The 27,185-nt window shown below is 34.3% G+C and overlaps 1 protein-coding gene across 1 annotated transcript in view; it reads left to right on the forward strand.

Moving 5' to 3' along the window:
• Nucleotides 1–27,185, forward strand: part of FMN1 (formin 1) — a 125,131-nt gene that overhangs the window by 33,756 nt on the left and 64,190 nt on the right. The window contains exons 4-6 of the mRNA XM_041396740.1: nt 5,198–5,967; nt 9,513–9,663; nt 19,892–19,979. Coding sequence (XP_041252674.1) covers nt 5,198–5,967; nt 9,513–9,663; nt 19,892–19,979 — 1,009 coding nt within the window. The remainder of the gene's footprint in view (nt 1–5,197; nt 5,968–9,512; nt 9,664–19,891; nt 19,980–27,185) is intronic.

Below are 27,185 nucleotides of genomic sequence, written 5' to 3' on the forward strand. Positions count from 1 at the left end.
TAGAATTACATTGTAAATGCTAGTGAAAAAATACTAGGCATTGACAGTGAGCATGAACTTGCTAGTATCAAAGCAAAAGTTCTGCATATTGCTTGCTCTGAACAGTGTTTTAGAGAGCATTTTTTATGTTTTACTGTTAAAATTCTCAGGATTTTTAAACATTTATGGTGCAAATAAGTCTGGTCTAATAAGTTAGCAAGTGTTTTTTGAATTTATACTTTCTTTGTGTTTCTACATGCAAATTGTTCTACAGCTTTTCACATTAGAGCAATTCTGTGTCATGGTTAAAAGTTTTTGTTCATGTAAAATCACATTATATAAAGCAGTGAAACAACAACAAATATACTTCAGATTATTGCATTTAATTGACTGTAATTGACTATATTGACCATATGAAATGAGACTGTAATCTTTCTCTCACATATCAGAGCACAGAGAAAAGCTGTCTCATTGGTATTATTTGTCCATGTCAATCCACATTATCATTTCAAAGACATTTAGACAACCTGTTGATTACATGAATGAGAGGATTAAGTCTTTTGCTTTTGTGATTAATTTATTATTTATTATCTGATACTGTAATGGTTAATGACAGTGTTGTACATGAATTCAATATTTGGAATTTTTCTTCCTTGAGCATATGCTTCGTCATTTCCTGGTTTGCATGGGGCCATGGCTGAGTTGCTGGTATTGTCAGAAAATATAATATGCCTTTTTTCTCTACGTTGTGTCAAGTCATTTAGCAGGTGCCAAAAAGAGGTCACTGGAGACATACACCAGAGGGATGGGTGTAAAGGGAGAAAAGAGGAAGACACTAGAAAGCACTCCTCTTGTTTTCCAGGTTACATTGTATTAGTATTTTTGAATATTTACATAATCCTCTTACCTGTATTTTAGTAAAGAGTGGTCTTTATTTTTTTAGGGATGGCTTTTATTTTACCCATTAACAGAAATAATTTTTAGAAAGAGGGTGACACAGGCCTTCTAAGCTTAAATATAAATATCTGTGTTCAAGGGATCTGAGAGTCAGCTGGGGTCACTTGCTTGGTGAATTGGTTTTACCCAAGGAAAAAGGATCCTCTCCATTTCAGTGGCAGATACCAGACAAATCTCAAAGAATTAATAAACGGATTTGTAAGTACAACTGCACTAGTGAGGCTCGAAAAGTAAAATAGGCAAGAGCCTTCTTTAGTCAGAATCAGAGATGCAAAAAAGCCTGCATTCCAAGCAAGAGCAGATTTGGAAGCGAAAGAGATTTTGTCAAGAAGCATAGACAGAACTGCCTGTTTATTCAACCTCTTTAAAATGGGTAGTGGGTGGAAGCAGAGAGCCATGGAAGAAAGGAAGAAGACGTACATTAGCCAGGAAGGCTAGTTTTAGAATTCAGAATAGAAAAGGGCATTTGACAATACTCAAGCTGAATCACGTCTTGCAAAGGAAATTTAAGGGTTCACGGAAAGTATTTTTCAGTAGTGGAAAACGAAAGAAACTAAAGAAACAAGGGGAGTATTATGCAGTAAGGGTGAGGTGGAGACAAAAGGCATTGTTGATTTAACCTAGAAAATTAAGACCAAATGAGCTGCCCCAAATTTCAATAGCAGTGGTCATGAACACAGGGACATAATTTCTCTTAAACTGAAAAAACACACAGCTTTTAGTACTGAAGCACAAGGATTACTTTTTTTTGTATATGACAATTCTTTTTATCCTAACACAGGGTTGACTCAATCAGTCTGTGACGTGCCGTCCTTCACAGATCCATTTCCCTTAGAGTTGCCATACCACTGATCAGTCCCTTCTGTATGTACACTGCAGCCCTCTTTCTGGAGTTGCAGCATGTATTTTCAGACTGTTTCCTTGTCTGATAAAATTACTGTGAATTCTGAATTTTAACAGTGTACTTTAGCTTAGTAGCATAATATTCTTTACCTATTTAATATTGACAATTAATGCAAGAAAGATTGTACCAAAACAAGGCAACTTTTTGCAGTAGCACATTGCTGTATGGGTTAGGCTTAAGATACTCAAGAGGTACTTTCAAATTGATGATTGAAATCTGATTTTTAAAAAAAAACACATTAGGGCTTTTTCTTTTAAGCTAGCAGTATGAAGAAAAATAGTAGTAAGGCTTTATTGAAACTTTCATGCTTCAAGTATGGTATTTGTAGAAGTAACCTGGAAAAAATATGTGTCTACTGTCATGGAAATTTAGGCAGCTGAACCAATTCTATGTGTGTGTGTACAGGAGAGGGAGTACTGTGTCGATGGCTGACTGGCAAGAGTTACTGATACAATGGAAAGCCAGAGAACCTCAACAGACCAAGGCTTCAGGGCTTAATTTGATACTCTCTGAAAAAGCAGATTATTGCTGCAAGAAAATGAAATGGTCAGGGGAATAGAAATATGTTCCTTGCAGTAGTTTATTTTGTATTGAATGTAGCTATACAATCCAGATTTCTTAAATGAGTGCTGCTGGGAAGCAAGCAACTAGGCTTCTGTACCAGCCAGCAAAGTGGCAAATGCAGTTTTCAAATGAAAATAAATATATCTAAAACTTGCTGATGAACACCTCCCACATTGTTCTTTGTAGTGTGTTGCTTTCATTTTATACAGCAATTTTTACAGAAATTTTCTTTAATAGGTTTCAAAATCCTCTACCCTTCTTCAGAAATAAATTATGTTCATTCATGTATAGGGGGGCTTTCTAATCTTTAGTTTCAGCTTCCTTCTAGTATCTTCTGCTCCTCCAGCCTTCCTCCCATACCTTCCCTCCATCAAATATCTCATTTCCTGCTGAAATATTTGTTCCATTTCCTCTTGCCTAAAATAGTTGTGGCTAAGCTACTACATTTTGATAATGTTTGCTATCCATTTGATTTATCATATGACTTTAGAGCATTTTTTCTCATTTTAAGAAGTATTTTCCAGGAAGCAAACCTTTATTAAGAATATGTATGTATTATTTATGCATACATATATATATGTGTGTATATATGTATATACATATATAAATAGTACATATTAATATTCATATTCTTGACACTTGTTGAAAGTATTATCATAGGTATATATAAGGTAATCTTACTTTGGTGAACAAGACTAACTTTGAGATGAAAAGTAATTAAAATTAAATTGGTTTATTACTAAATAGAAATATTACTTATTTTTTCATAATTACTAATGCTTAGTAAATTTAGCTTTAATTCTTGTTTATAGGGTTTTTTCAAGTTATGGAAAATAATTCTGAAAATGTGCAAGTTGTATGCTTTTTCTTGCTTTTCATTCTTTCACCACAAATATAATTTTGACTTTAAGTTATCAATTTTATATTGTAAATTAAAACTGGAGATCTGTATTTGGAAAGGCTTATAATACTAACACAGTTGCTTTTATGCGCATTTAAATGTAATAAATAGTTTTGTTAGATACTGTGCTTCTTTTACAGTGTGTTTTTAAGGCGGCTTCAGATTTACTGCTGGAAAAATCTTTAACATTCAAAGTAAATTGTTCTGGGAGGGAGTTTTTGATGTCCAGTAGGAGCAAAGTACTATGATAAAAAACCCCCAGTTAAATTCCTTAAGGCAAACTTACCTCATTACCTCATTTATGGATCAGTATGCCAAGTTTAAAAAGAAAGGCAATTTCTTTGGAGCAATTCAAATGGCAGAAAATCTTGTGATAGTTGAATTGAACTAATAGTAAACAGGAGTGCCAATAGAGTAATAGTAGGAAAAGGAAAAAAGCTAAGTAAATGTATTGTTATACATATTTGTTCTGAGTCATCTATAAAACTAACAGAAATTGAGTTGTTTCCAATACAAATCTGTTTGATTCTCTCTGTAAGACTTCAAACTTGAATTCCCACCTTTACACTTGCCAATGTAAAGGAGCATTTTATACCCAGTGTGTTCAGATTGCTTACTTTGGATTTTATCCTATGAAATTGATTAGAATCCAAGCTGTTCATACTCCTGTAAGTATGAGGGTCTTGTTTGCATATCTAGTCAAGCTTCATTTTACAGTATAAGACAACAACTATTACATTATATTTGCCACGTTGAGCTACACATATATGACATGGATGCACATAACTTAATGCTGTAAACTGGTAGCTCTGCCCTAATACTCAAGTTGGAATGGTAAGTAGGGAGTGCTATGTTGCCACTTCTGACAAGCAGTGCATGGGAATTTTAAATGTAAATTCCTGTGCCTGTAGGGATTTGGGAAAATCACAGCTCATTAGCTGTTTCTGTTAAAAGGTTGGCTTCCCTTTTGTAGAGGGATCCTGAAAGAACCATGAAAAACTCTTTTTCAGGAGTCATTGCCTTGCAGAGTCATGGTAATATCAGCCAGCTGCCTGATAGTATCATGGCATAATAGAAAATAATTTGTAGGGACCTAATTACCTGGAATAGCAGTATTTGATTGGATTGGATTTTTAAAGGAACTATTTCTGTGCTAAATGTTTTGCATCTTTCTGTCATATCGTAAGAAAAGTGGGGTTTTTTCCTTACTTACTTAGTTATCCAGTGAAATCCTCTTGATTCTCTTGGTTCTAATGTTTATTTTCCTGAACTGTAGATTAAAACATATCTGGAAGAAATGAAATTTTAATCTAATAGCAGAGATAAACTTGAAGAATTTTTGTCTACCTCTGTGAATTTTATTGATGATAACACTTAATAGATTGAGATATTACTTCATTTAATGTTTTATCTTGAATGAATTTCAACTTCCATTGTGTTTAATCTATCTTTTACTTCCTAACATGTTATCTCTCTATATATGTATATATGACATTAATATGAAATGAAATAAGCAATAAACCCATGTCATTAAATAGAATAATGTTTGAAAAAGGTACCTTTTTTCCATAATATACCATTAATTATTGCATTCAATTAAAAACTGGTAAGTCTGCTTAAAGATAATGTACAACTTAAAATTTGCCCAAATTTATATTCTGGATTTTCACTTACAAAATATATTTTGTTGAAACACCCCCTGCTTTCATTTCTTTAAAGATTAGTAATTGTCCAATTATGTAATAGCTTGCAATAAAACAATTTAGAACTGGGAAAGAGGAGTGTTTCCCACTTTAAGAACGTAGTTTAAATGTGAAGATTTTTAACAGACTACAAAATAAACACTTCAAAAAATATTTGCACTAAGGGTTTCTTTTCTTGTTGCTCTGCAGTCTCAGTTTGAACTCAGGGTATTCCATATCCGTGGAGAACATGCTGTCTCAACTGCTCAGCTTGAGGAAACCATTGCGCATCTGAAGAATGAACTTGATAATAAATTAAACAGAAGAAATGAAAAAGCAAAGGATATTGGTGTTTCTACTGAAGATGATAACCCACCAAAGGCATACCGAAATGTATGTATACAGACTGACAGAGAGACTTTCATAAAGCCTAGTGAAGAAGAAAACAGAGCTGTGAAAAATAACCAAATAGTACCCAAAAAGCTTAATATTTCTTCTTTGACACATAGTATATCTGCCCAAAGTGAAAATAAGGACAATTACAATGTACAGTCATCAGAAAGTGTCTTGTCTTGTCAACCAAAACAAATGCTGCCACCTCCACCACCACCACCTCCTCCTCCCCTTCCTGATTCTTCACTGTCCACTGTAGTTCCTCCACCACCACCTTTGCCAATGGGACCGACTTCACTGACATCTCAGTTTGGATCTGGTCCACCGCTGCCACCTCCACTTTCTGAAGGCTGTAGGAATTTTCAAGCACCACCACCACCGCCACCACCACCGCTTCCGGGGCTGGGACCTCCTGTTCCTCCTCCACTGCCTGGATCTGGGTTACCTCCACCCCCTCCACCTCCTGGGCCTGGGTTCTTTTTTAATAGCACTTTATCTTCAAACCAAGGTCCTCGAAAACCTGCCATTGAACCTGGCCGCCCCATGAAGCCTTTGTACTGGACACGAATACAATTGCAAGATAACAGGTAAATATATTTACTTAGAGTTGCTACTTACAGGTCAGTGCAGAGACATAATTCTAGGGAAAAAACCTGAGTCAGTTCTAGAAGTCTGAAAAAATAAGTTGTTTTAAAATATTATATTTAACTTAAAAATTATATGTATTATAAATTAAACCCTTTTGCATCATAATAAAAACATGTTTTATTTGGGCATTTTACCCCAATAATTCAGGCACTGTGTGGATAACCATAGTGATGGGGTGCTTCCCAGATTTAGCACTAAAATGAAAAAGGGTAGCCAAGAGATTAGAAAGATTTTTTTTTTCTTAAAATTAAGTCTGCATTTGAGTTAGAATTGAAATCTTAAATTTTGGTCAGGTGAGAATTTAGTTTAATTTTTGCTTTCCAGTCACTTCGTGATCCTTTCTCCAGAGAACTCTGTTGTGTCATCCTCTATGATTCCAGTTCTAGAAACTGGAAACCGTTAAACTGGAACCTAACCTTTGTGCATAATTTTGTCAGAGCAGGAAGTATTAAGCATATGTGTAAATATATGCAGCTCAGCAACCTGTAGCATGAAGTGTCCATTATGGACAAATCTCAGTACTGATGGAGACCTCTACAGCTTTAAAAAAACAAATAGAAAATTTTAAAAAGAATATCCACCTTACTGTGATTTAGTGCAATCCCAGATGTGTTTGAGGGAGGGATGCCATCCAGAGGGACCTTGATATGCTTGAAATGGGGGGCTGCAAACAAGGCCAAGTGCAAGGTCCTGCACCTCAGCTGGGGCAACTCCCAGTAACAGTAAAATCTGTGGAATAGTGAAGGCAGATTTAGGTAAAAGGTGAGGAAGAAATTCTTTACTGTGAGAGTGGTGAGGCATTTGAAAGGTTTCCAAGAGGAGCTGCAGATGCCTCTTTCCTGCAAGTGTTCAAGGCCGTACTGGATGGGGCCCTGCGCAGCCTGGTCTAGTTGAGGTTGTCCCTGCCCATGGCAAGGGGTTGCAATGAGATGATCTTTAAGGTTCTTTCAACCCAGGTCATTCTGTGGTTCTATAACAGTATTCTAGTAGTGTATTCAGTTGTATCAAATCCAAAGTTATACAAAATACACTGTTTTATTGATTAGTTTGTAAGGGGTCATTTGGCGAACAGGCATAAATAAACAATTTTTGGTCAGGCTTTTTGAAATCTTTGTTTATGCTGCCTGTTTATTTAGCTGACAGGAGAAAAGCAGTTCTCCCAGTCACACTTTCTGAAGCAACATTAATACCTTACTGCCACAGTTACTCAGCTGCTCTTTTTGGATTTGATTGATTCTGACTTTCCTTCTTGTGTTTATTACTATAATATAGAGGTCATTAGGAGTGATGGATCAAAAACTATTTTTGGGGGTTGCTTAAGTGACACAGACTATTTTATTTTAATAAAGAGTTGTTCCTTAATTCAGCTCCCGTATTAATGCAAGTAATGAAATTACATTATTATTTGGATCTTAAAGTTCAAATTATTATTGTCTGTGTTCAAAATTGTATTAGCCTAGCAGCAGTTACCAAGATGCTAAATTTAAACATTTTAATAAGCTAAACTATATTACTATATATGGCTTACAGCCATAATGCATCACAATATTACATGTGCTATATAATATATACACACAGTATAGTACTTATTATTATTATTATATTATCGTAATATACTACTATATTTTAGAAATTATTTATTATAGTTTGTTTATCCTGTAATAATTATTTTTATACATTTTGTATTTATTTAAAATATTTAACATTATAATAATATTTTAATTTCAGATTTCTCTATTATATTTAAACACGTTTTAAGTAAATATTTGCAATTTAGTGGATTTAAATATGAGTTTTATTTACTTTAAAGGTCTGAATTTATTTTTATGAGAAAGTACCATTATTCTGGTGTAATAAAACATTGTAAATGTCCATGTTTTATATAAAATATTTGACAGCAGCAAAGAAATTACTGAAATGTCAGTTGTATAGTCGTAGTTTTTTAGAATTAAAAAGAATTAAAGTTTTTCAGAAGTGAAATATTTTAGAGCAGGAGGCTTGAATGTTTTGGCTTTACTTTCCCAGTATTTCTTTGGCATAATTGTTCCATAGTTGATAAATTGTTGGTCCATAAATAAACTTTATTCTTCCCATTGAATCAATTAAATAAAAGTTTTCTTTCTGAGACAGTGCTGGTTCACCAAGCTTTTGCAAGGTAAGGGATAATTCATAGCATTCTGATGAACTGCTGGTCACCACATGTAATGGTCCAGCATTTTCATGGTCTGTATTAGAACTGGAAATTTCTTCAAGGGTTTGCTGCTCAGATCAGAAGCCATCCAGGACTTCTTGTTGCAGAGCCCGAAAGAATCCTTCATTCTTCAGTATTGCTCACACAACTGTCCTGGTTCAGGGACAGCAACAAATATCAGGAAGAACAAAACTGTGGAACTCTAAGCATGTCCTGTGACGTGGAATATATTGCATCAGCAGATGCCATTAGAAAATAATGAAAAGTTCCTTAAAAATTCATGATAGTAGACAGTTGAGTGTTAAGTAGAAAAAAAAAAATCCTAAATTTAGGAAAAAAAAATTGTTCCTTTTGAATTGGTAGGTATTCCATTTTGTTGCGTATTACATCTATGTTTAGTGACATCAACCATTTGTATTTTATAGCAGTTTTCTTCACTTGGTTTTAATTGCAAATAATTTCACTGCCTTTTAGTGACATCTGCTGGAAGACATGGTCACACGTTCTACTGATAAACAGACAAGAACACTCAGAAGTTTTGTCCCACATATTTTTCTGAAACATTGACATTTTTGAAACAAGGCCCCTCAGAATTGATGTGCAATGTTTGTAGCACTACATATTATTTTCCACTAATCCAGATAAAACTAGAGGATTGCGTAAACAAGCTCCCATATGATCCAAAACTAAATCTGGTCTTGGAAGGCAAAAAAAGAAGGAAAGATAATCCACATTTAAAATTGGCAGTTGGTTGAATGGAGAATACTGGCTAGTCTCCCAAAATATAAGCCACATAATTGCTCTAGTTCCTCAGAACTACAACAAGGATAAATATGAGCATACAACATCTGTGGATAACATGAAGTAAATCAGGTCCTATACAAATTTCCCCAAACACTCTTAAAATATGCTTGAATAAAGTTTGTTCACTATTTGTTGATATTGTTTATTTTTATAGGTCTAAATAGATTACTGGGAATTTCTAAAAAAATCTGACATTGGAGTACTTCTAATCCTAGTTGAAGTGGCAGAAATCTCTTGACATGTATTTGCACAAGCTGCCATTGTTGCACAAAGAAGGGTACACTACGACTGATGCATGGACTAAATAGCTCAAACTAAACACTAAAACTCATAGGAAAACTTTTGAATCCTTACAGGAGCAAGACATAGGAAAGGAATGCTCTGTGTATTGCTTTGAGTTTAAATCTACCATGGATTTTAATCTGTTATGGTTTGATCTATTATTGTTTCTCATAATGTTTAGAAATTATATTACCTTTCTCTTTATAGGAAAACTGCTATGCCAACATTATGGGAATCACTGGAAGAACCTGATATACTTGACACTACTGAGTTTGAATATTTATTCTCCAAAGACACCACTCAGGAAAAAAGAAAACCATTATCAGAGACTTATGAAAAAAAAACCAAGGCCAAAAAGGTATTTATTGTTTTTTTTTGTTTGGGTTTGGGATTTTTTTTGTTGTGGTGTTTTTTGTTTTTTGGTGGGTTTTGGGGTTTTTTTGGGTTTTTTTTTTTTGGGGGGTTTTGGGGTTTTTTTGGGTTTTTTTTTTTTGGGGGGTTTTGGGGTTTTTTTGGGTTTTTTTTTTTTGGGGGTTTTTGGGGTTTTTTTTTTGTTGTTGTTGTTTTTGTGTGTGTGTGTGGTACTGTTTAGTCTTTCATTTTGAGAAAACTCCCTTTTAATTTTTGGATTTTTTGTTAATGATCAAGAAAGAAAACTATGGATTGCTGATTCAATCTCAATTCTCTTGCTTGAGAATGCAGGGCTGTGATTTACCTTGGAAAATCTTTTACCTTTGCTAATGAATGTTCCATATTCTAGTGAGGTAGAAAAAAGACTGTATAGGAGAATAGAATTAAAGTTCTAATTAATATCTGAATGTGCCAGTATTTCTGGCCATTATTTACCCTTGAGCTGATGTATAATTGATGCCTGTCACTAGTTACTCCAGCAAACCTCTCTTTCACTGGATTAATTTTATTGGAAAAATAAAATTTAAAGTAAAAATTTAAATAAGGAATGCCAATTTTTTTTTCCAGGATAACTGAGGAGTTGTGTCAGGAAGGGGCAGGACAGTCATTTCTTTAATAGCCAAAGCTACATGCAGTAGCTGCGTCATTGCCGTAGCACAGATACAGTCGGCTTCAGATACAATCCATTACAGAGGCAGCTGGCACTTGCCAGTTGGGATGTGCAGACAGGAAAATTAGTAGTATTTCCTGCCAGAAAAAATCTGGACTGAAAATAATCAATACTGTTTTCCTAAAACAGTGTGGTTACGTGTCAGAAACTACTGAAACATTTATTGTTTTAAATCTCTTTGAGTTTACCTGCTTGGAACCACAAGAGGGCACTTTGCATGTGAGCTGTGTTTGCTACCTTCAGTTTTATAATACATAGAACATGAAACGTGTACATGCTGGGGCTTTCAGATCTTTCAGAACATCTTTGATCATAAATTTCCTGTATTATGTCTTAATGCAACAGCTAATGAGAAGTATCAGTAAGGCTGTAGAATTTATAGAACTCAAATTCATGCAATGTAAATAATTAAAAATGGGGCCTGGATGGGGACATGCTGGCATTTGTAAATACACACCAAAGAAATAATTGTTACAGTCCTTCAAATATTAGGTTAGGTTAACATCTCTGTGAAAACTATTTTGAGATATTTTACTTGAAAAATACTTGAAGTAAATGGGACATGTAGCAGTAGCTGTATCCATAAATTCAATTAGGTCACATATCTTATGCCTTCTTTCTAATATTTATTTTTAGATTTCATTAATTTAGTTTTTTTCAGAAATAATTACATAATAGGAAATAGAGATTTCTAAAGAACTTTGAAGAATTTAGTCACTGTTACTTTAATGGGGAATTAATATGTACAAATAGTTGCCTTTTTATTTCAAAATCTCAGTAATTAAGGGAATATATCTACTTGTCCAAGGGGGTGACAGCAAACCAGCTACAGAATTAGGCCTGTATACTGAAAGATGAAGTTTTGGATTTTTTTTCCTTGCTGCTTTGTAAACTAACTTATTTGTTTGAGCAGCTTGATTTTTTAGTGATCTCTTTTGGCTTATCCGAAATTGAATTGGGTAATTCTTACAGAACATATTGTTATAATACTATGCATTATTTTTTGTGAGCAACCACTGTATTTTCATACAAAGACATCTTTTTTATTTCTATCAATGTTTTAATTATTCTGCTTTGTTATTAGAAGTAAACTTACTATTTTAAGACAATGGATATTTTACTGAAATTAATGAAATGAAAAAGGTTCCTTTAAACTACTGTGGAAAAATAGAAAAATAAATTCCCTTAGAAATAAATTCAGAATTATATCTATTACCTTGTTCTTAGTTTGGAAAACTGATGGGATTGTAATGATGGTGTTACAAACCACGGGAACTGTAGGATAAATTGTAGAATTTACAAAAGTCGTGGTCAGTAGTGCAAAATTACATCATTTGGTCAAATCAAAAACTAAAAATAAATCCGCTTTTAGAATGTAAAGAAACATTTAATTGAGTACAGAAGCATTTTCTTTTAGTGTATCCTGTCTTTCCACCTTTTTCAGTTAAATGACTCACAGTAGCAGCTGAATGTTTTTACAGACAGTTGGCCCTCTTAGATGCTCCTGTGGGTTTTTTTGTCTCTCTGGAAGCTCACATATATACAGGCTGGCTCCAGTGGATCAGTCTTGGTGGGCTGCAAATGATACCGTAGTAGAGAGGCATTCTATTTACTTACAGGAGGATTTATTAGTAGATAATAACAGAGAATTTCTGTAGATCAATATAAAGCTGTCAGTTTGACTGGTTTCATTTCTCATGTTTCTTTTGGCTCTCAAAGTTTCTTGCTTTTTCCCTAACAATTATATCTACTAGGGTTTTAGCAGGAATCTTTTTCTTTGCTTCAGTACATAAATTTCTGTTTGTCTGGTCTTAAAAAGGGTACCAGTGTCACATTATAGGGAATTGTATAGCCTGGTTAAAGATGCTTTCTACAGGCATTAAGAAACACAAATCTTATATGAGGCTCATCATATATTACAGATTTAGCTGATGCCCTGTCATTATGTGCTTACTTATAAATTCCTTTTTCATGTTCACTAAAAAAACCTTCCAGAGCAAGATTTAGGTACAGCAATGAAGTTGTAGCTTGTGTTTGAAATAGTTAAGCTGTTTTATTTAATGATACCTGGTAAGTCTGACTCACTCCCTGCACTGAACCTCTTGTCTGCACAAACTATGCCTTATTTCATAGCATCTTATACAAACTAAGTTCAGCTTCCTTGGTATTTAGGGAAATGACAGACCAATAGATGGTGCAGGTCTGCTTGTTAAAACATGATTGTTCAATATTTTGCTCCTTGAATGAGAATTACATCAGTGCCTCACAGTCAAATTCCTTTTTCAATTGGAAGTAAAATTTTTATCTTTTGAATTAGAGGGTATTAACTCTTTTGCAATTCCAAATAAAACAATATTACTCAGTTTATTCTCAGAATTATTAGTGTTGTGAAACTGGTTGGAATAATCTGTATGCTTAGGCTGTGAAATGAATGCTTCTTTGGAGAGCCTATAGAAATTTCAGTTTGTTCTATTCTTATCCATTTTTCCAGGTAGTAGACACTGGCAATACAGATTAAAAAATTCACTGTATGCTCTGCTTTCTTTTACTCACAGCTGATAGACATGTGCCGTTTTTAGCCAGAAATGTCTAAATGTCCTATGTAAGCTGCACCAAGGAGATTTAAGTTGGACATGGAAGAATTTCTTCACAGCAAGGGTGATTAGCCATTGGAATGGACTCTCCAGGGAGATGGCAGAGTCACCGTCCCTGGAGGTGTTTAAGGAAACACTTGACTGTGGCACTCAGTGCCGTGGTCTGGTTGACATGGTAGTGTTCAGTCACAGGTTGGACTTGATGTCAGAAATCTTTTTCAACCTATTTGATTCTGTGATTCAGATAAATAGAATAGCTGTTCTATTTCCCAGTACCATTTGGCAAGTTATGCTCAGAAAGGAAACTTCTGAGTATATATTCATATTATACATATATATTTATACTCATATATATTATACAATTACAATATAATAAATGTTTAATAAAATGAATATTTAGAATATGTCAATAATATTTCAATATATCATCAATAATATTTCTATTCATGCACATATATATACTCACTGTCAAAACAGGAGAATACACTGTGGACTCTGTGGGCTTCTCTGCTGGTTGTAGTGACTTTGGTATTTTCACTTATTTCTTGGATAGTAGAATACTAACGGTGCACCCACCACCTGTTTGCGAGAGGCTTCAAATGTACTGAAGTAGATCCTTCACAAAGCTTTCATGTATCTGAGATCTGGTCTGAAAGACAAAAATAAGCACAAAGCTAATGCAATTAACCACAAGGTTAATATGATTACAAATATTCAGCTACCTAAAAAATAAGATGGGGTACAGCTGGGTAACTGACTGTTAATAGTTCAGCAGAAAGAGTCTTGACATTATAGTGGCTCACAAGAACATGAATTGTCAAATCACGGTAATACTAAAAATGAAAAGCAGAACTCTGATAGATCAAGAAGTATTGCTTGCAAGACACTACTCAGCCATGTCTCAGTTAAGAACTGCATCTACATTTAGGCACTACAACCCTTCAATGAAAATTTGCTAACTGTAAAGAGTCAAGAAGGGGGAGAATGATGAAAAGGGAAGTAGTCTCTAAGGAAAGAATCAAATTATTATAATTGTTTAGTCTAGAAAGGAGAAGGTTGATTGGGACACACAGTATAAGTGTAATGAAGTGCATGCAGCTGCTGCAAAGAAAAATTATGGAAAGCTTTCTAAGAGCAAGGATACTGAAGGAATGCAGAAAAATTTTGGCTAGGGAAATTGTGTTTCTGTATTTGGAGATCTTTAGGAAAGTTTATTTAAGAGTGGTACACATATAATTGATAACTGTCTTGAAGTGCAGAAGTGCTGTGAATGACATTTTGAGTGCCTTTTCAACATCTTGATGCTGTTAATCAATTAAGACATAAAGTCCGCCTTCTGTCCATTGTCTTATGGATTGAAACAGCTGTCTATACTTCTTTCAGAAACACTTTCATGATTCCCAAATTTGTTGCATTCATGCCAGATAGAAATGGCTTATTGGGTTGCACTGATTTCTAGAGGCTTCTGACAAGTATGTGGGGGAAGAAAGGAAGGGAAATTAAGTAGCAATGGTAATACAACTTAAAGGGACTGCATAAAAGGTGATTTTACTTATTTTTAAAAATATAATAACTTATTTTGGTAAAATGTAGTTCATTCACTTGATGGTGATACAATGTAAACCCAATATAGGTTAAAGGAAGGTCAGGTGTGCCTTTCTAGTACACAAATATATACTTGAAGATGTGAAGTTTATTATGGTAATACTTATCTGGGCTTAGAAGCTCTGCAAACTGTGTAGCTGCTCATGCTTCTTTGATCATGCAGCCCTTTGGAAAATGTAGCATCTTTGGAAGAATGTTAAGATTTTTTTCCAACTGTACACCCTCTGAAATAATGGAGGAAACTCTTGTTCTTGTGAATTTATTTTCTCTGAATGTTTGCAATCCTTCATTTAATGTTCTATGTATTATGTAGATAATGATAAAAATTAGTATTCTGAGGTTTTGATATTATGTCTTGAGAATAGAATTAGTTTTTTTCTGGTTGGGAGAATTTACTGGCTAGATTAATATATTAGTTATATCCCAATATTAGAGCAAAATACTATGCAACATATTTAAACATTAAAAATATAATTCTTCTCTCATAAAAATATTTTTGAATTAAGACTAGATATGTTATAATCTTATACAGAGTAATATAATGCAGTAAATGTTTGGAGTTAATATGCATGAAATGGAGAAGAGATGATTGCCGACTTGCCCAGAGACTTCTGTATATAAATAATACACCGAAGGAATGGGATTTATTTCATACTTACTTTATAGTTCTGAAGTGATTGAATCCGCAGCATGAAAAGTTCAAATTATTGGAGGAAAACAAAAGTCCCTTAGGGAGACCTTCATATTCATACACCTGAATATGAGTCAAATAAATAATAGACATTAGTCGTTACATATTAAGCTATGACTCTGTAATCTTGAAAAAGTGATATTTAAAAAATATTTCTTTGCTGCAATTTTTTCCATGTGCATTTCATAGCTCCATTGCTAGATTTAACACATATTTTGATGTTATGTTAGTTTTTCCAATATATTTGAGCACTTGTTAGTAATTTATCCTCAAAATCTCAAGTATTTTCTATACTTTTCCAAGAAACAGGATAGTTGTGGATATTTGTGATGCCACTCTGTCTTCATCTTACAAAAAAAAAAAAGAGTAAATGTCAAGTAATTTGTGTCAGGTGTATGCTCCAAATGAAAGTCCATCAATCATTTTTGGCCCTTTAGTGCAATGATTATAATTTCAAAGACGCAGGAGGACATTAAAGATAATGGCTTTTCTGTTGTCTATTATCTCTAACAGACTTCACATAATTATTAACATGTGTTCTCATTTACGAAGAGTGTCAATATTTTGAGTGAATTGCATTTTTTTAACTGAAAGGGATATGCCTGTCAGCAAGATTTTTGTCCATCTAACTAAATGAGGAATTACAATTAATAATTTTTTTGTTTCTGCAAGAAGGGCAGATATTGCAGAAAATGTTGGAAGCTTTGCAGGGCTGAAACACAATGACTGTCTTCAGCTGTCTGCATAAGATAATAAACAGTGTTCAAACTGAATCAGAAGTAGTAAAATGCTAGTCTGTGCTTGTCCGAGGCACTCTCACTTTCCTTTTATATTTTATGCTGTGCTGAAAAAAATAACTGGCATTCCTTTTTTATCACAAAGCCCTGAAGTCATGTAGAATATAGAAATTTTCCACAGGGTGAATATCTGTTCTGTGGTTTGTCTAATTTTTGCAGTTCTGATAGGAGTAAAGATATTGAGAAAAGTTTCTTACTAGCTCATTCATACCTCCTATTTGAACCTGATAAATTGCCATTTGTGTGTACTTTAGAAAAAGGCTAAATGTAGTGGTGTTTTCAAGCTAATAAAATTGTAAATAGACTTTAAAAAATATAAAGCTCTGCTTCACCCATCTTAAGGAAAACATAGTTAAATTTGGCTCTCCCTTGAGTAGGAATATGAGATATAATGTCTAGTTTTAAGCTTCTGAAATTTCATTGGTAACTCTTGGAGCGTTTATGCAGAATGGCTTGAGGGACATACTTGGCTTCTTGTGCAGGATATTCTTCCTGTGTTTGAACAGGGTTTCAGCAATCCAAACATGGGTCCAGGCTGTTGATTTGCTGTAAAAGTTAGTGAGTGGGAATGGAGGGAATTGCTGTAATATGCAGGCCAGCTTTTTAGCTTATGGCTTTTCTCAATAAACTTAAATATTATGGAAGGAATCCATACACCACCAGGAGAAAGGATTAAGCTTTTAATCACTAAAGTAAACTGATTCTCTTCAGATTTCAGTACCAGTAAGTGTCCGGGACAGAATATAGACATTGCAATTTCACAGAACAGTAAAGTCTGCTGTACAGTATTTAATGAAATATGTTCCTGGCTACATTAGAGAAACACCTTCTAATGGGAATGACAGAATAATTTATTAGTATAGTCAAGCTTTGATATATTTTCACTTTTGAATTAGATTATAAAGACTTGAGAGAGATGAGGCACTTCTGTACAGCAAATCAGCTAACTTAACGATTAAAAATAGCGGAAAAAACAACAAAAATTAAATAATGCTATGGATCAGTGAAGTAAATGAATTATCACCAGCAGTCACGATTTTGTCACTAAGCCAGAAGATGCTGCATCCATCACAACAATATATTCATAGTCTGGAGAAGCAACAGGCAGCTGGCACAGCAGCATCAGCTGGCGTCAGCTGGCTTGTAGCTGCTTACCTGTCGCTGCCACCTACAAGCAAACCCCAATATGCTGAGAGGTGATCAGTGATTTGTCTTTCGAATGCATAGACTAAATAGTTCAACACAGTCTTTACAAACTTTCCTTTTATTTGCCTGATGTTTTTACTGAACAGAAAAAAGTGCTGATTTTTACTGAACAGAAAAAGTGATTTTTTTGTGTCTCCTATTTGAAATTCGCACACATGTAATTCCCCCTTAGTGACAGAATAACCATTATTTGGTTAAAGTTAGTGTCTTTGAAAATTAGTTCTCTGTTTTACTACTGGTTATATATTTTAACTGCAAAATCCTTCAAGTTCCACATTGATTCTAAAAATCTGTGACAAAATTCCACTATAATGCTAATACTTAGCATTATAACTATGGGTTTGAAGTAGTTTTATGCTCAATGTAAGCTATTCAGTTGTCATGGTCCTCCCTTTTTGCTCTCTAATGAATTAATTATTAGCCTTCAGTTACTTGATGGAAGCTATTTCAGGTAGTCTGCATCTAGCTTGATGCCTGGTAATTGTGACCATGTGTACATTTGTCTAAAATGCATGCGGACATACAGTCAATTGCTGTTTTACATCATTAATCTCTGGTTTAACTTTTAAAATTATATAGGGCTTTCTTTAAGGGTCTTCTCACAAATTGGTTAGGGGGAGGTCTTGCATAGTGATGCGGGCTAGTTTGATCATATCTGGAGAATATAGTAGCACTTAAAAATACTTCAGTGGAATGATTTCAGATGTCATATTGTCTACAACAGCTGCAGTCTGGAAAGGTTTTGCCTCAAACTAGGCATATCTAATGGGGTCTATGACAACCTATGAATTTGCCCTGAACAAGGTCAGCTTGGAGGTCAGTGAACGCTGTACAAATTGTGTACTGCTCAAACCTGTAATTATCCCTGTAAGAAGTTAATGTGCTGCGGAGTTCAGCAAATTCATGTAAAGCTTCAGAAATGACCATGAGAAACTGAGCAGTTACTTACATTTGCTCAGAAGAATCAGTGAGCAGGATGTGATGCTTCCACAGCGTTCATTTAAGGTAACTTGGAACAAAATCATCTTGTCTGCTTGTGTACTCAGGAGATAAAGGGCCTGAATTCTTTGCCATTTGAAAAAACACTTTCCACAGTATTAATTTCTTAATACCCATCATATGTGCTACACATATAGACAGAAAAAACTCTCAGGACAGATTTTTTTTCAAATTTGGCAGAAAATATGCAGTATCTACTTTAACATAAGTTTATTATTGAGTACATAGAAGAGGGACTTAAAATATCTGTCAGATCTTTGTTCAAGAGAGCATTTGTTCCAACTTGTGTATATATTATCCAATTTCAGTACTCTAAATACTAACATCTCATTTTCACGTGAAAATGTCAGTATCATTTCTCTTTTTCCTCTATTTGTCAAAAAATTTAGTTTTGTATAGATGAGTGACTAAGTATTTTCATAGGTAAATATTTTTAAATCACATAACATACAGATAGGAAATATTTTTATGAGTTAGTATAAAGTTTCTCAGTTAACTGTCTCTAATTTGAGTATCAATGAAAGTGTTCTAGGAATAAGGGATAATAATTGCATTAAGTTCTTGCTATGATTAAATATCCAAATATAAGTGCCACCTTTAATTTAAATAATAAAATTAAATTTGGAGAAATACATATTAAATATTCAAATACTAATAATATAAATTTAGTGAAAACAGCTATTAGTTTTAATTTTGCATAGGAGTTAGTATTTTTGATAGTTTTTGTACATCAACACTATGAAGTCAGCCATCTGCTTGGATCAGAACATTTTGTATTTTTGAAGAACTTGTGTCTGTATTGCATTTTGTCATGTACTTTTGTCGTATCTTCCTTACTAAATAAACTAAATTAGTTTTTTACATTTCTAACATCTGAGCAACACTGATCCCTTTCTTTATAAGTAATTTCAACCAGACAAAATAACATTAAGGTTTCCCTTCCTCCTCTTTCTTCTTCTCCCCCTGAACTGACATCAGAAAGTATTACAGACTGAATGTCAGTGTGTTATAGTATCAAATATCTGTACCCAAATGTGAAAAAAATCCTGAAATCCCTGTGGAGTGTCAACAGTGTGGAATAAGCACATTTAGACATGAGCAAAAGAAATACTTTGAGTAGTGCCTAGTTCCAGAAGTAGTGTTGAGAGGGCATAAAAAGACAATTCTTCAATTCTTTTTGGTTAGGAATTGATTCTTTGCTGAAAAAACAGACATAAGCCTGTTCACACTGAAATGTAAACTACCAGACAAACTAAGGAACTGGTGATGTACTCAGTGTCTTTAATAGTTCTTAAATGTCATTTAAAGAAATAGGGGGGGAAAAACATATTCCAGAATAAATATTTGATGTGCCTTTTTCTTTTCCTGCATAACAGCATCCTACAAGTAAGAGGTGATGTTCTTTAGTAGACCTGGTTAGAATTCAGTCTTATAATTCATTTGTTAAGGTGCAGAGTACAAAGATAAGATGAAGGTCACATTTAGTTAATAAAAGGGTTTGATGTTTGGAGAAACATTGAATTCAATTCACAAGTTAGCTTCTGTTATAAAAGTGATTGAATCCTTTGTAGAGTGTTCCCTTGATCTCAGATAATTTTGCATCGCCTTTCTAGATTATCAAATTGCTGGATGGAAAGCGGTCTCAAACTGTAGGAATTTTAATATCGAGTTTGCACTTGGAGATGAAGGATATTCAACAAGGTAAGTGTTTCTTATACTTAATGTATTGTACTTGCATAGATACTTTATCATAGCCCTCAGATAATTTCTGACAGTGCAGAATGTGTTTTGAATAGTGTCCTAAACTACCAGAAGAATCATTCTTCCAATATATTCCGGTTTATGTAAAAGTTTCACCTAAAAACTAGAATTGAATTTACGTACAACTCTTTCTGTACCTTTACAGTTAGCGTAACACTTTCAGTACACTGTTTCCATATTCCTCCCCTGCAGTTCCCTGCTTTTTCTAAAGCAAAATGTCCACCAGCAGGAATTACATGGAGGGCTTGGGCATAAATCTTTCAGACTTCAAACATGCAGTCAGTATTTTTTAATATTTACATTTTCCTTCATTAACAGTATAAGAAGTACATCCCAAACTGATGTTACCATGTAAGAATCAGAAAGAGAATTACTGGACGGCATTTTTCAAACCATGGGGCTAGTCAGTTGTAAATTCCATTACTGGTAGAAATTATTTGAGTTTGCCAATACAACTGTAGAGAAATACAGATTTTTGAGAACACTGGGGTGATTGAGAGTCTGCTTATGTTCTGGATTTAAAAAGATATTGTTTAAGGATATTGTTTATTTCTTTTTCACATTAAGAAAAGGAAAATATTCACCATTTAAAACAACTGCTGGAACAACTCAAGTTGATGTCTCCTTTTTTGCTATTGTTTTCCCTCCATCACATGCAAATACTGGGTAGGGTGTTGAGATGCTGCTGGCATTGATTATTATTAATTTCAAAAGAGCCTTTGAGCATCTAGCACTTTAAAAGCACAAGGGCTTACAGATGTCTCTTGGGATGCAGAGGAATAAGGAAAAGAAGGAATAACTTTGTCTCTGCCAGTATTGTGTGAAAGGTATCAGAATGAGATGGAAAAAAACCACTATTACTAAAGGTCTAAATAATTTGCTGGCAGAATTGTCAGCAGCATAGGGATAGGATAGAAACTTTATTACAAAACTGGGTAATATTCTTAAGGATCTCCAGAGATTGGTTTTCTTTTTATTTTCCAGGCCATGACGTTCTACTAAAATAGAGCATCTCTATCTCTCTCAGTTGTTCTTGTACTTGTGTAGCTTTTGAAATCTTCTGGCCAATTTATACCAAATCTAAGAGAACATAATGACGCAAATATTCCGGTATATATACAATAGCATTTTTAACTTGAGTCAGCAGTGCACTTTTGAATCACATGTACCAGTTGTCCCCTTGGCTGTGTTTGCATTGCAGAGCAATCTCAGAGCGCACAAACATGCTTCAGAATCAAATTAAATGAGAAGATTTGCTTTAGGAGAATGCCATGAATTTCCATGTATAGCAGTCTCTAAATTCCCCGGGATCAGATGAGAGTTAGTTAAAACTCCCTGAAACATGTATAGTGTGGACTGTTGCTGTCTACAAATGCATTTCTAAAGACTACACTACTTGCAGTTGTAGACGTAGCTAATGTAGTCCTACAAGTTTAATGAAAATTAGAGTGTTGGTAGAAGAAAGACTCCAAAACAAGTGCTGTCACTGAAGAAAAGTTTAGAACTCGTCGCCCTTTCTTGTCTGAGGTAGCAAATTACTGGCCTGTCACCACATGTGGTGCTCAAGGCAGCAATAGGTTATGCTGCCTCTTGCTTATGGAAACAGCTAGGAGCTACCATCAGGATTTGGGAATACCATTAGTGGAACTTTAAAAAAAAATACACTAACAAGGCGGTCTGACTGATTCTAAGCAAAATCTGTGTTCAGAGACTATCTAGGGTGAAAAACCGGTTCACAAAACTCAGGGAAAACATTGTTCTGTAGAGAGGACCTTCAGAAATGTATATTACTCTGAAAAAAACATTAGAATTATGCTTGTTTCTCTTTTAATGTAATTTATTCCATAATATTTTGTGTAATTTAAATCTGTGGGCAGTCCTGCCTCTCAGCAGACAAATTATTTGAAGACTGTCAATGCACTGGATGAAAAAAAATCATAATAGGCTAAATGGTGCATGACAACACCTAACCAAAAAAAGCATGTAATCATTGGGTCATGAATGTCAACTTTTTTTTTTTTTTTTTTTTTTTTTTTTTTTTTAAGTAGAGTTGCAAAGAGCTACCTCTAAAAACATACAGATTAAGCACTCATCTCTTTTGTCACACCAATTTCTATGGCATAATTCAGTACGTGAAAAACAGTGAAAAGTTAATAGCTTTCGACCACTTAGAACAGGGAATGTAGAAATCTGAAGCAAAAGAAAATCAGAAGTGAAAAAAAATCTAATTTTTATTCCAAGCTTTAATGACCATGTTTGTTGTTGTAAATTTATGTAGAAATAAATGTACAGTCTATGTGTGATGTACTGGTTAATCTACCTTAGGTAGCAGTTATAAAATACAGGTAGAGAAATTCTCAGATTAACTGCCCTGTGTGTACAGATTCATGCAAAATTGTAGAGAAGACAAAAGAGTAACCACAAGAAAAATTGCATCTTCCTTTAAAATCGTGTGAGATTTCTGCATCCATAGGATTATCCTCTCAAATTTAAGTACATAGTTTCGCAGCATATTCTGTAGATAACTCAGCAGTGCAAAACAAGCAAGTGACCATATCTGGCATCCAGATGTTTGAGTTTGCATTTGATAATGTGCCAGCCACCACACTTCAGGAGGGGGATCTCCCACACGTGTTTCTTTAAGAGAATGAAGTTCATCCTTTGCAGATAAGTTTATATCCATACTGCTTCTGAGTACAGTCTAAGAAGACAGCGTAAAACTAATTACTTTGGGTACTGGTGGTGTTCTATGATGCACAGGGAAAGTTAACATTGTCATGCTGCACCTGTCCTATTACTCAGCTTTTTGTTCAGTGGGAGAGAACAAATCCGGGTACTTCGGTGTTCTGAGTGCACTGGTGAATCTGGTACTGGTGAGGGCAATAAAATTTTTTGTTAGGCCACTATTAATATTACTCATTTCCTGAGCAGAAGCAGGCAGAAAATCTGTCTAACTCAGTATGCTGTGTAGGATCTGTATATTGAAAAGACAAATACCAGTAATCAAATTGTGCATAGCTTTGAGATGATTTTAAGGCTGTTTCTCTGCATTTTTTAAAAACCTTTATAAAAAGAGATGAAGAGTAGCAGAGATCACTTGTTAGGTACTCTTCAAGCATCCACAATTAGAGAAGCAATGTCCATTTCATATCAGTCCATTTCTGTCTTTTCATGTCATTGTTGAGCTGAAATACTACAACTTGAGAGACAAACTTGTGAACCAACACTGTTGGCTGCTTTGGTGTTGAAATACTACAACTCGCTCTACAGCAAGGTGTTTCAGTTTTGTTTGTAATGGGAAATGCTGATTGTAGCTGTATGTGAAAATACTGTATGGGTCCTTGTCCTAGCTTTTTCCTCTCACTGAGACAAAATAGTTGCAAAATAGTAGCTGGCAATAGCAGTGCACTGGAAAACACATATTAATACTCCTTTCTGCAGTGTATGTCATCTGTACTGGCTTTCCATGAGCTATTGAGATCCTTGTTCAAGAGTTAACTGGCGGGAAAAAAAAAAATCGTGGGGCAGCCCAGATGAAAAACTTTTAGTTACAGAAAATGGGATGTAGATAAAGTGTAGATGTCTTATATTCAAAGGAGTGATTATCCTAAATCCCTCCCTACATTCATAGTACCTGCATTTTGCCACTAAAATTGTAGAGCACCAGAAGTTCTGCTTCTTTACATTGGGGAAATATTTCACTGTCAAATATTGCTGATTGCTGTCAGAGCACATTAACTAGATGGTCTGCTGGTATACATGCTGGTGTATTTTCCACGGGACTAAATCTTTGAGATGTGGTAGATCACATCAGATGCTCAGTTAATAGTTTTTTGTACCCTTTGTGGTAGTAAAGTGCAGTATGTTCCCCACAGAACAGCTGCAGACTTTGCTGCTACATATACCAAAACTGTGGTAGCTGTGCCATAGCACTACAATGCTGACAATATAGCCTGTATGAAAAAAGGAGAACTTAACATTTATCCTTAGCATAAAGGTTATTTCTAATGCTGAAAGTGAAACATCTGACTCATTTCCTTCAACTTTGTGATTTCCCCTCCATTTTAGCATATGGGAGTAAAAAATTGGAAGAATGTGAACTGTAGATTAACCCAACCAGACTGATGATCAGTCTAATAACCATTCTGATTCAGTATTATATTTCTAATCATCCTGGGATTGCTCTAATAAGAGCCCACAGAAGGTTTATAAATAGGTTTGCATTGTCTTAGTGCAAGTTATGCCTCATAGCACATCTAAACTGTTATTTCAAAGTTTTGTGACTTTCCCACCTACCCAAAATATTACATGTATGTATTCTATATATTCTGTATACTATGCATGAAGTATAAAGATAGCTGCGTACCCATCTCAGAAGCTGGTAAATGATTTTATGTAAAATTAAATGGTTTTCCCTTTTTTTTGGGAAAATTCACAACATATATTTTTATTGATCTGTTTTGGATATCCATTGCATGTAGGTAGGTTAACATTAGTGCCAGAATCTTCTCTTAATGACTTCTTGCAGGATTTGCGCTTTCTTAGTCTTCTAAACCTCCATTGTGCCTGCCCATGGTGCTTCTTTATTACATATATGTTTTTTGTGTTGCATAGCAATTAATACTGGAGAAAACCTTTGAGTAAGTTGGTAACATATCAATTTATCAGAAGTAAAACCAGGGTTTGGATATTACAGGCAGTTTTGCCAAGTATTTAACAGTCATTGTCTAATTGATTAGGTCAGTCACAATTTTATTTAAATTTCCCTGTGATGGACTGCATGTTCCCATAAAATCAAGCCTTACTCAACAGAATGCAGTATCTAAAACAGCTAAGTACTTCTAGGTCAAATAAATGGAGCTTTGGCAAGCTCCTTTTATTTAAATAATGTAAATAATTTTGTTTTATTATTTGGGAGCAGTTAAGGTGACTTCTTCATATTTCATAGTCTAATTGTCTCATTAAATGGTTTGATACTGGTGAGTATATGCAAGCTCTATCACCAGAACTTAAATCCTCATTTAGCAAAAATGTGTTTAGTAGGAGTGAGGCTGTATATCACATTCAGCCTTAAGACTGTTGGTATTTAAGCTTATTTAGAGGAGATAAGTATATTTTTCACATTAAACTCTAAGTTCTAAAGTTCTATATACACTGCACACAGTATGCTTCAAATTCTTCACTTTTTTTTGCTTTACATTTTTTAGTTGATTGGAATATGTGAAAAATCTGTGCAGCAGGGAATCTGTTAGATTCATTTTTTAGAAGTTAGTATGTTAAAAACCTTTGGTATAAGTTTATATTTGAAGCAATGCTCTTAGTATGTGAAATGTAGCTGGCAAGTATTTTTATGTGTGCCTGTTAGTTTGAATGCATGATGCTGATCTGTTTTTTGTCCTAGCTGACGGTTATTATATCCTAATGGGTGCAACCCTGCACTAATGATCCTTGTGTATATAAATTCTTCTTCTTGTGAGCAGACACCATAGGCAACATAAAAATGTTTGCCTCAATTTCCCTGCAAAAAAGGATCTCAGAAACCAGACTTGGCCAAGTAACAGATTTTTTAAAGGTAGAGGAACCCAATAAAATTACCAGCTTTTCACAGCATGAGTCTACTTCCTTTTGACATATTGTGAGGTGTAGGTGAAATATTCTAACTGAACTGACAGTGTAAGGAAGACAGCTAACTAGAAAGCAAGATGAAAGTAAAAACCACCAATGATGATTGATATTGTAATAGCTATTAATTGTTTTGGAGCCTCTTTTGTGGATTTATGATATTTCGCCATATTACTTACACTTATGTAAGCTGGATATAATGAGACTTAGTGCAGTAAAATATCATGGTTAAATTCACTGTATCAAGAAGAGCATTTTGAAAAACATACCAAGGTTTGTATTACTTTGATGAAGTTAATATACATATGGTTAAAAGTGGGTTTTGTTTTTCATAGAAAAGTTAAAAAGCTTTTGTTACTTTAAGTGAAAATGAAAATAATTACTTTCTTTGATCTAGTGCAATGAGGGTCTTTTAATGTGCCCCAATTCAAGCTGATTTGCACAAAATACTGTGAATGTATTTGCATATGCCATATTTTAAGAATAAGAAGAATATGAAGACACCTGTAAATTTGGAGATTTCTTCCAGCTTTTCAAAATTAATACTTTTTTTCAAAAAAATGGGCCAATCTTCATAAATGTCCATGTTTTCATTTTTGTCTTCTGCTCCAAATGTGCATGGCATTCAGTTCAATCCATTTGAATGGGGAAAAAAGGGGCTAAGAGATTAAAATGTATAAAGATGAAATAAAGGAGGTTATGTGGATTTTGGCAGTACTTCTGACTTACTGGGAATGTGTCTCTACATACATTGACATCCTAAGACATCCAGCTCTATGGCTTGATTTTTAACTGCAGTTGTCTGGCTATGCATTCATTGCTAATAATAACAGTACCGGTTGTATAGCAAGTAAATCAGAAAATATTTTCTGAGTACTTTTATACAGTCACATGCTCTCTCCAAGAGAGAAAATAACTCATGTCAATATCTCTTGATTACTATTAATTCTATTAAAAATGTGGTTTAGCAGATTGTATTTCATTAGAGTTATCACAAACACTTTTTGTTTTATCTTGTCACTTTCAAACAGTGCTGATTTGTTAGATCTGATGTTGAGTACAGAAACATGGATAACATAACAGAGCATGAAAAACCTCTTCGTGATTCCTGAGCAATTTTGGTGACAAATATCTGGCTGAAATATTCAGCTAGGTGTGTAACACTTGATATTCTTACAGTGGCTTTTTATCAAACTACTTTCTGTTATAATAGATCTGTACATAAAAATTTAACTATCACTTACATGCTTTGCATTCCTAGTACAAGTTTAAATTGCTTCCAATATGTTGGTTTTTTTCTAGAGAGCTCTGGACAAGTAAATTTCTCCTTGTAAGCAGATTTCAGAATATGCTAAAATAGGATAAAAGTTAAACCACAAGGGGAAGTTTGTGAACTCGATATGCATATAGTTAATCTTAACAATTAAATATATTGGGCTGTGAAACCAGTTTTCCAGGAGATTTTCCATCTCTTAGGTTCTTTTGAAATTTTATTCGGTGATAGAGAAGATAGTGCAGCTCTTG

This window comes from Onychostruthus taczanowskii, unplaced genomic scaffold (genome assembly GCF_017590055.1).
Source record: "Onychostruthus taczanowskii isolate IOZ18803 unplaced genomic scaffold, ASM1759005v1 scaffold1, whole genome shotgun sequence".
NCBI classification, from domain to species: Eukaryota; Metazoa; Chordata; class Aves; order Passeriformes; family Passeridae; genus Onychostruthus; species Onychostruthus taczanowskii.